General features: G+C 41.4%; 1 protein-coding gene across 1 annotated transcript; it reads left to right on the forward strand.

Annotated features, from left to right (window-relative positions):
• Positions 1 to 7,671: 7,671 nt before the first annotated feature.
• Positions 7,672 to 10,626, forward strand: LOC124670062 (ubiquinol oxidase 4, chloroplastic/chromoplastic-like). Its single transcript, XM_047206575.1, has 9 exons — positions 7,672 to 7,811; positions 7,929 to 8,151; positions 8,248 to 8,341; positions 8,459 to 8,574; positions 8,746 to 8,854; positions 8,953 to 9,021; positions 9,557 to 9,628; positions 9,718 to 9,765; positions 10,120 to 10,626. Exons 1-9 carry the CDS (start codon positions 7,672 to 7,674, stop codon positions 10,323 to 10,325), a joined length of 1,077 nt encoding a protein of 358 aa, XP_047062531.1. The 3' UTR covers positions 10,326 to 10,626.
• The last annotated feature ends 365 nt before the right edge of the window (positions 10,627 to 10,991 follow it).

The raw sequence follows: 10,991 nt of genomic DNA on the forward strand, positions 1-10,991 counted from the left end.
CAAGGTTGATCAAGTCTTGCCACCAAATAAATTTTACATAGCATATGAAGAAATAAACCTCAAATCAATCATGTTACCTTAAATTGTATTGATATGGATCCAATCATAAGAGTTTGATATTCTTCTTTAGGCTCATATATAGGACAATCGATAGTTCCCACTTTGATAGTTCTCACATTAGAAATTGTATTAACTCCACATGCTTTTTCAATTCTCTTGGGGAAATAGACGATGTGCTCCCTAACATCAACATTAAAAGTGACTTTTCCTTTATTGCAATCAATAACAGCACCTGTAGTATTAAGAAAGGGTCTCCCAAGAATAATAGACATATTATCATCTTCAGGCATTTCCAACACAAAGAAATCAGTTAATATCAAGCAGTTATTAGTAACTTGAACAGGAACATCCTCACATATACCAACAGGAATAGCAGTAGATTTATCAGCCATTTGCAAAGATATATCAGTAGGGTATCAACTTATCTAAGTAAAGTCTCTTATAAAGAGAAAAAGGCATAACACTAACACCGGCTCCCAAGTCACATAGAGCAGCTTTTAACATAATTATTCTTAATAGAACAAGGAATGGTAGGTATACCTGGTCGCCCAACTTCTTTGGAACTTTGCCATTGAAAGAGTAATTAGCAAGCATAGTGGAAATTTCCTCATTGGGGATTTTCCTTTTGTTAGTAACAATATCTTTCATATACTTTGAATAAGGAGGCAATTTAATAGCATCAGTCAAAGGATTTGCAAGAATAAAGGTTTCATCCAATCACAAAATTTATTATAGTGTTCTTCTTCCTTTGATTTTAGTTTCTTAGCAGGGAAAAGGCATTTGCTTTTGCACCCATGGTTCTCTTTCATTACCATGTTTCTTAGCAATAAAATCTTCTTTAGTATACTTTTTATTTTTATCTTGCTTTTCAGGTTCATCTTCAACCTCTTCTTTATCAGAAGCATCATTCTTATCATTATCTTTATTATTATCGTGTTCATTACCACTTTCAGTTTCAGCATCAGAAATAGAAATACTATTAGGATCATTAACAGGTTCAGAGGATTCTACAACATTCTTATGTTTCTTTTTCTTTTTCTTAGAAGGAGCTCTAGGTTCAATGCGTTGAGAATCTTGTTCAACTCTTTTGGGATGTCCCTCGGGATATAGAGGATCCTGGGTAGAGACACCACCTCTAGTTGTTACTTCATAAGCATGTTTTTCTTTAGAATTATTTCCCAACAAGTCATTTTGCACTTTAGTGAGTTGATCAATTTGAGTTTGAACCATATGAAAATGTTTAACAAGCATCTTAACATCATTGGAGGTTCTCTCCACAATATCATGCAATTCACTAATAGCTTGAGAATTTTCCATTAGATGATTCTCTACTCTCATATTAAAATTTTCTTGCTTAACAATATAATTATCAAACTCATCTAAGCATTGCACAGGAGGTTTTGAATACGGAATATCTTCCCTAGTAAAGCGCTGAAGGGAATTTACCTCAATCATGGATGAAGGGGGAATTATCTCACATATATCTTCTATGGGAGGAGATTCTTCACATCTTCAGATTTAATACCTTTCTCCTTGAGAGACTTCTTGGCTTCCCTCATATCTTCATCATTCAATTTAATTAAACCCCTCTTCTTCAATATTGGCGTTGGAGTTGGTTCAGGCGTAGTCCAATCATCATGATTCCGGCCTATTTTAGCCAATAGTTCTTCAGCTTCGTCCGGAGTTCTTTTCCTGAAAACACAACCAAGACAACTATCCAGGTATGCCCTAGACTCAATGGTTAGTCCACTATAAAATATATCAAGTAAATCATGCTTTTCCAAATCATGGTCAGGCCGAGCTCTAATAAGAGAGCAAAATCTCGCCCAAGCTTCAGGCAATTTCTCTCCATCTTCCTGGTCAAAATTATAAATTCTCTGCAAAGCAATATGTTGAGCACTAGCAGGAAAGTATTTCCGGAAGAAAACATCAAGCAATTCTTTTAGACTTTTAATAGAATTAGGTGGCAAACTATTATACCAAGTTTTAGCGTCATCCTTTAATGAGAATGGACAGATTTTAGCAACAAAGTAAGTACGCTTCTTAACATCATCAGAAAATAAGCTACTCAAAGTAGATAACTCAATCATGTGTTCAACAGCACTTTCTTTTTCAGTACCACAAAAGGGTGTTTTCTCAACAATAGCTATATGAGATAGATCAAGAGAAAAATCATAATCTTTATCCTTAATGTTTATAGGAGATGTGGCAAATTTAGGATCGGGAGACAGCTTTATATCTAACGAGCATGTTCTGCAAGCAACTTTTTAATTTTTCTTGCATCAGTAGTAGCATTGCATTTTTCAATAAAATCATCATCAAGTTCCACATAATCTTCATCAAGATCATCACTAGAGTATTCAATGAGACTCGGTGAATTAATAGGTGTAACAAAGCATTTTCATTAGGAGTTTCAGTATTTTCAATTTGTCTAGACCTAGCAATTGTAGCATCTAGAAAAGATCCTAACGAACCATCATTATCAAGCACGATAGAAGCATCATCACAATTATAAGAGGAATTTTCAGATTCAGCAGAAGTACCAGACATTTGAAGCTTGTGGTGGTGAAACAAGTTTACTTATCACGGATGGTGAATCAAGAGCAGCAGAGGTACTCGTAGTTGTACCTTTTCTTGTAGTGGATGGTAATATGGCGACCTTAGTATCGCGAGGTTTACCCATGATGGAGAATTTGCAGCGAACAATATCAATCCAAGTGAACTTCCAAATAAAGCTATGCTCCCCGGCAACGGCGCCGTAAAAATGATCTTGATGACCCACAAGTATAGGGGATCGCAGCGAGTCTTCGCGGGTAGTAAAACCCAATTTATTGATTCGACACAAGGGGAGACAAAGAATACTTGAAAGCCTTAACAGACGGAGTTGTCAATTCAGTCTGCACTGGAAACGGACTTGCTCGCAAGAGTTTATCGAGTAGTAGCAGTTTTATAGCGATGAGAGTAGTGAAATAACAGCAGCAGAGTAACAGAGACAGCAGTAGTGATTATAGTAAACAACAGGATTAAAATACTGTAGGCACAGGGACGGATGAACGGGCGTTGCATGGATGAGAGAAACTCATGTAACAATCAAGCAGGGCATTTGCAGCTAATAATAAAACGGTATCCAAGTACTAATCAATCAATAGGCATGTGTTCCAATTATAGTCGTACATGCTCGCAATGAGAAACTTGCACAACATCTTTTGTCCTACCAGCCGGTGGCAGCCGGGCCTCAAGGGAATCTACTCGGATATTAAGGTACTCCTTTTAATAGAGTACCGGAGCAAAGCATTAACACTCCGTGAACACATGTGATCCTCACATCACTACCATCCCCTCCGGTTGTCCCGATTTCGTCACTTCGGGGCCATTGGTTCCGGACAGCGACATGTGTATACAACTTGCAGGTAAGACCATAAACAATGAATATCATGATGAAATAATAACATGTTCAGATCTGAGATCATGGCACTCGGGCCCTAGTGACAAGCATTAAGCATAACAAGTTGCAACAATATCATAAAAGTAACATCTACGTATACTAGGCACTATGCCCTAACAATCTTATGACTATTACATGACCAATCTCATCCAATCCCTACCATCCCCTTCAGCCTAAAGCGGGGGAATTACTCACACATGGATGGGGGAAACATGGCTGGTCGATGGAGAGGCGTCGGTGGTGATGATGGCGATGATCTCCTCCGATTCCCCGTCCCGGCGGAGTGCCAGAACGGAGACTTCTGGCTCCTGAGACGGAGTTTCGCGATTTGGCGGCGTTCTGGAGGGTTTCTGGCGACTTCGACTTCTCCCCGTGCGTTTTTAGGTCGAGGGCGATAAGTAGTCCGAAGGAGGGCGTCGGAGGCCTGCCGAGGGGGCTACACGCTAGGGCCGTGCGCCCCCCTCCTGGGCCGCGCCGCCCTAGGGTGTGGGGCCCTCGGGCCTCCACCTGACTTGCCCTTCTGGTTCCGTGAGTTTTCTGGGAAAATAGGGCCTTCGTCAAAATCCCGAGGTTTTTCCCGAAAGTTGGATTTCCGCACAAAAACGAGATACCAGAACAGTTCTGCTGAAAACAGCGTTAGTCCGTGTTAGTTGCATCCAAAATACACAAATTAGAGGCAAAACAATAGCAAAAGTGTTCGGGAAAGTGGATACGTTTTGGACGTATCAATGCAACATTTTAATTTATGCATGTACCTTGGGGAGCCTCCTCATTTTATTTAAAACACTTTTTGTGGTGATCATTTGAGTTTAATTCACTTGGTATCTTTTGTTTTGAATGATATTATGGGAGTGATGATTCCATGTTTGTGCACTTTATACTCCAATACAAATTATCTAGTTTTGTGCACAAACCTTGGGGAGCTTCATCATATTCTTTAGAGCAATCTTCTTGATCTTATCATAATATCTATCTTTCTTTTGGTATCTTCTTTGTGGTTCATTTGGTTGCTTGCTTCTTTTGTTGAAGCTTCTTGACTTTGTCATCTTTGTGCAATCTTTGATCCTCTCTATAGTGTGATTCCTTCCGAATATTCGTCACTGGATATGTGCACTTGATTCCACTCAAATTATGAGAAATGCACACGGTATGAAGGAACTCTCACTATATTGGCCTTCTAAAATTTTCACCCATTTCGGCAATTGGTGCCAATGGGGGAGAAGTTTGGAGGGTTTAAGGAAATTTGGTTATGTCTTTGCTTTGTGCTTAAGCATTGGTTATGTCTTTGCTTTTTTGCTTAAGCATGTGACTTTCTTGCATTGCATCTTGTTGCTTTGCATAGTTGAATACTTAGAGAAAACTCCACTAGGCTTTGAATGCCAATGTATGCAATGAAATTCAAGTTCATTCACACGTGCATATATTATGGGGGAGTTTGCTCTATGTATTCAACTTGTTTGTTACTTAAATTTCTTATATAAACCCTCTCAAAGAGATTGTCATCAACTACCAAAATGGGGGAGATTGAAAGTGGATGGAGCCCCCATGTGTGGTTTTGGTAATTAATTAAAATCCCTATGGACTAATGTTTGCATTGAGTTATATTTGTAGGAGTTGTCCATAGGCAATGCTTGAACCATATGTTGGCTTCAATGTTGCAATAAGAAGAATTGATGAATAATATTAAGTGTCAAGTATGTCTTGAATATGAAGATAAAGTGATCCCTCAAGTTTAACTTCAAGACATCAACATGATGAAGAATGAAAAAATGAAGCGCAAGTTCAAGATGTGTCAACTCGAAGAGATCTTATGCTTGAAGCTTGTCATCCATATGGTGATCATGGATATGTGAAGATGCACCGAAGAAGAAGCTCTCCCATAGTGGAGTATGGGGGAGCAATTCGCATGACTTCATCAACTAAGCACAATCAAGAAAGGTGTTCCATCTTGTTGCGATCAAGACCGTCCTCATCGAGATCAACTGGAATGCGCAAGATTAAGGTTTGCTCTTGAAGGGTTTCTTTCTCTCCGGTCTCATGGTGTAGTTCGAGACCGTTTTATAGTTTAGTTGCTGTACTATCAAGATGGCTCTCGAGTGCAAGATGGCTCTCGAGTGAGTAACTCGATCGTATCGTTCGGAGAAAGCTCAAACCTTTGCATCCTTGCATCATCTTTCTTGGTTTTTATTTGTACCTTATCCATGTGGTGTTCTAGAGCTTGTGCTTATTTCCATAGCAAGTCCTAGTTCATCGAAAACGGATTCCACGTGAATCACTTGTTGCGTTTTTGATATTGGAGTTTTCTCGGTTTCACGTAGCTTTCGAGGGATGAGACACTGACAGGAGGTTTCTTGGATGTGATATGGAGGTGTGTGTTTTTGTGCAGTAATCTAAATTGTGTAGGAATAGATAATATGAAGTAGCTGACACAATATACATTTTTTGATTGATTTATGTAGGAATGGCCTCGATGTGATTATGTGAAGTGGGTAGATGGTGAATGGCCCAAAAACTTGAAGAAAGCATTGGGAAGACTTTGGGAAATGCATGGTGAGCAGAAAACTAATGAAGCTCTGGATCATTTTGAACAAAAGTTCAAGCTCCATGATGAGATTATCAAACTACACAAGGATCCGAAGATGGCACAAGATGAACTGAAGACAGTGGTTGGTGAGAAGCAGGCCAAAGCAGGACAAGCTCTGAGTAGAAGAAACTCATTGATGCACACCATTCAAACATGCACGAAGTTTTGAGGATTAGGGCAGAGAAGGATAGGGACCTGATGAAGAAGGAGAGGGACCAGTTGAAGGCTGACAAGAGAAAGCTGGAGTTCACCATTGGAGATTTCCTGAAACAGAAGGAAGGGCACATGTCCAAGATGAAGAAGGTCATAGAAATTGCCTCAGAGTAATTCTATGTTAATTAAAGGTGTCGTGCTCCTGGAATTGTAATGAATTTGTTGGTATTTGCATGTGGACCAATGTTGGACTGGTGTCTATCTTATCTCTTAGCTAGTAATGGATTGTAATGAATTTTAGGTTGTCGTAGTTCTGGTGAACTACGTGTTGCAATATTCAGACATTAGATGATGTTGTTGAACCATTTTCTGAGGTTAGGGTAATTTGTTGGTATTTTTCTGATGTTGTTGCAATATCTTATCTATTACCAATGAATTTTAAGATGATGGTATGCTAGGATATCTGTGGTTCTTAAAGTTAGATGGGGTGTCGACATCATCTCAACTCGATGCCGGGACCTTACCATCTTAAAAGAAAGATGAGGGGTCGACATCGACTCGACTCGATGGCTGGATGACAAGTGGGAGACGTTTAGTAAGATTGGACGGTCAATATATCTCCAATCTTTGGCATCAAACATTTTTGACGACGTACGGACTCACATATAATAGTAAAGATGTAAACTAGTACTATTACTACCAGCAAGAAGAGTAAAATGTAAACCACTATTATTACTATCAGCACTGGAAGTACCATGACAAAACCTCTCCTTACGAGCTACTTGTATATCTAAACACTCCTTGTTTATACCGAAGATATCTATCCCTATATCATTAGCCATGTTATCTAGATCATCAACACTTGAAAGGACGAGAATTAAAATTATTACGGATTTAACTTGTAAAAACAAGGAATTAAACTCCCTCTCACTCCCTCGTGAACATGAACTCTTCTCACACTGTCCCGGAAATTGGAGCACTAGAGTTTAAGTGGGAAAGCAACTTGCTGTGTCAGATCTAGCATTTGCATTCCTACCCACAACCTTGCAAATGTTTGAGTTGAGGCTTGGAAATATCAGATGGACGTGACTCGTCCCACGGCTCCACTCGGAACCGGCCCACTCACGCATTCGCTCACAGCAGACTTGCTTTGCCTCAGGTCAAAACAAAACAAAACTTGCTTTGCCTCCTCCGTCCGGCCGGCTCAGTCGTGGACGCGCACTTGCCGTGCCGGGTGCCGCCGCCCGTCGTTTCCGTCGGAGTCGCCGTCCCGCTTCCCCCAACGACAAAACGCGCCCGCCGCCGCGCGCCCGCGCGAATATACCAACCAGCACCAGCACCAGCACACTCCCCCTGCCCATCACCCCCCTCCCCTCCATCGCCTCAGGGCCGCGCCACTCTTCCAATTTGACCCCCAAACCCCACCACCATGGCGGGGGTCGCGCCCGCCTCCACGGCCCCTCTCCCCGCCGCGCTCGCCTCCAACCCCGCCGCCGCCGCGCGCTCTCCCCCATCCTTCCTCCCTCTCCGCGCACGCGGCCTCCGCAGCCCCGTCGTCCTCGCCACCGGGTACCCCCTCAACTCGATCCCCCTCTTCCTCCTCCTCGGCACAACTCACATTCTCTCCGCCCGCCGCATGTATCCCGCTGCACCTTCCGCTCATTTAATTCTGCGTGTGGCGCGCAGGGGGAGTAGAACGTTCCGGGCGGAGGCGATTAGAACGCAGGTTACGCAGCAGGAGAAGGCGGAGCAGGAGACGGAGGTGTCCGCCGTCGAGGAGTCATTCCCAGTCAGGGAGGAGGCCAGCCCTCCTCCGGAAGGATCCGCCGCCGCCGATGACCCGCTGTCTCCCACCGACGACGACGGCTGGGCCGTCAGGCTCGAGCAGTCCTTCAACATTTTCCTCACGGTGGGTGGCTCCAGATTCCAGATAGATTTTTACCTTCAGGTTTTACTCTGTCTGTCTGAACATGCGCTTGTCCTGCATCTCGTGTGCACACCACAGGACTCTATCATCGTGATACTCGATGCCCTGTACCGGGACCGCGACTACGCCAGGTTCTTCGTGCTCGAGACCATCGCCAGGGTGCCATATTTCGGTGAGGGTCTCTGTCTTACACGCTTGCGGTAACACGCAGGTCTCTGAATTTTGCAGTACGAATGGTTTGGGCATGCTTCCTGCATCCTTGTGTTGTTGACTCCTGATTATTGCGCAGCGTTCATATCGGTGCTTCACCTGTACGAGACCTTCGGCTGGTGGAGACGGGCAGATTACATCAAAGTGCACTTCGCCGAAAGCATGAATGAGTTCCATCACCTCTTGATCATGGAAGTATGTTCGTAATCTTTTATATGTTTGCCCATTCTATGTCATGCCAAAATGAATTATGTTGTTAGCATATCCTGTTTTATTCCGACCCGTTGAGTCGAGCTGTACATAGCTTTCAGTCGGATTATATTACTGCATATTTCTTACTCTCTTCCTCTTATCGGTTCATATCAGGAATTGGGTGGAAACTCTGTATGGGTTGACCGCTTTCTTGCGCGGTTTAGTGCCTTTTTCTACTACTTCATGACTGTTGCCATGTACATGCTGAGCCCAAGAATGGCATGTGAGTACACATATTACTTCCCATTATGAAGTAATTTCCTATTTTATTACTGTGTTTCTTGTGATGATAATGCTCCAACTTGGCCATCTTATGTGCAGACCACTTTTCTGAATGTGTCGAGAGGCACGCATACTCAACTTATGACAAGTTCCTTAAGCTAAATGGAGGTAAGCAACCTTAATGGGCTAACCATTCTTCCTATTGCGCCAGTTTTGTACTCATTACTGATAAGTGTACAGTAGCGAGCCATCAATCCCTGTGCTGCGTGGCTTATTTTAAACTGTATATCTAAGATTGAATGGTGAACTAGTACCATGGCTATTGAATATTAGCTTACATAATCAAGTTGGTAACTCTTGTTTCCCATATTTGAACAACCTTCTAACCTGAATTTATTGAGCCGAGGAGCTGAGGGTCAAATCATTGTAAATTTGTAACCGGATCCCTTTTATTATGAGCTATACCATTACCTTTAAACCTATTTTGATGAATATGCCATTCCTAGTCCTACAAAAAAAAAAAAAATTTAAAACCTGAACCATTGATTGCTCTTGTTCAACCATTAGTTTTGGTGCCTACCTACCTGGGGACTGAGCAAGCTGATACCTCATTTCATCTATTTTACCCATGTACACAAGTTTACTTCTTGTCATGAAACTTCCAATTCCGTAATGTGTGTGCTACTTGTTTCTTTTTCAACAGAGGAGTTGAAAAAACTACCAGCTCCTGAAGCAGCTATAAACTATTACATGAATGAGGATCTTTACCTATTTGGTAGGCCCTTACTTTAACTTTTATGTGCTTTAATGTTTTATATAACCATTAACATCTATGCTTATTGCTTTCATGGCTTGTTTCCGCAGATGAGTTTCAAACATCAAGAGTGCCATGTTCTAGGAGGCCTAAAGTTGGTATAGTTCTTCCCTTTGACAGCTTTGCTGAGTTGATTTTTTAGACTGTCAGGGCTTCATGTTAGTTGTTGCTTGGGAAATTAATTTCACTGATTCATCTGGTTAAGTCAAGAGTCTATTGGGGAAGTGAGCTACTTACCACCATTTGCTGGAACATATATATAACATAAGACCCATCAAACCACAGTCGTGATTCATTTCAGCAGATTGTTACCTGATCTACTAATTCGTGCTCCTGACATTCGGGTTTTACTATCTATAATGATAATATAGTGCCTATAAACAAGAAATTGAACTCTCTTCTTTAATGCTTTCTCTATAAAGCTGCTCACTGTTTCCCATATCCCAATGCAGATAACTTGTATGATGTATTTGTCAATATACGAGACGATGAGGCGGAGCATTGCAAGACAATGAAGGCTTGTCAAACGCATGGAAATCTCCGTTCTCCTCACTCAGTGCCAAGAAGCATGGAAACTGACGCAGAATGCTTAGTACCAGAAAATGATTGTGAGGGCATCATGGACTGTGTCAAAAAGTCTCTTGCAAGTGAAGATTGACTGGGTATACCACCACATAGAGCATCGTAGAATAGTATACAGAATTTTGGTGATATTGTATTGTATTCTGTTTTCCTTTCATTTTCTCTTCTCTTTCTATGTAGACATTAGCCAGACTTTGGTACTTGTGAATCTTACATAGTAGAAATAGGTATATAAATTCATCTCAGATTCACAATGAGAAATGTGCACCATGGATCAGGTATTGACGCCGGTCACGACCAATGTAATCCAAATGTGTAGTGATTTGTGTGTAACATGAAGCTCTTTATGCTTTTTATTGGGAAAAGTCTTGATGTTTTGTGAATTCTTTTCTTGCTGTCAAAAGGATGTCGGCAAATCTGTGATGAGGATGCAAGGTGTGGACATTGTCAGCTTAGCTCAAGAATGAAAATGATATCAACATGATCCAATCATCAGTTGTATTTTTGTACTTCAAAGTTTTAAAAATTCCCAAGGCTTCAAGATTCGCTCTAGGAGACAAAATAGTTCCATAGTAGTGCATTCTAGGAGACAAAAGAGTTCCATAGTATTGCATTCATAACAATCAGAAATTCGTTACAGCTCTTTCAACTTCATGCAAAATGCAGATGAATTTCCATTTGTAAACAATAGTCACATAGCAAATATTTTGTGGCAAACTTCCCCATTCTCGTTCATAAGTAG

This window comes from Lolium rigidum, chromosome 7 (assembly GCF_022539505.1).
Source record: "Lolium rigidum isolate FL_2022 chromosome 7, APGP_CSIRO_Lrig_0.1, whole genome shotgun sequence".
Taxonomy (NCBI): Eukaryota; Viridiplantae; Streptophyta; class Magnoliopsida; order Poales; family Poaceae; genus Lolium; species Lolium rigidum.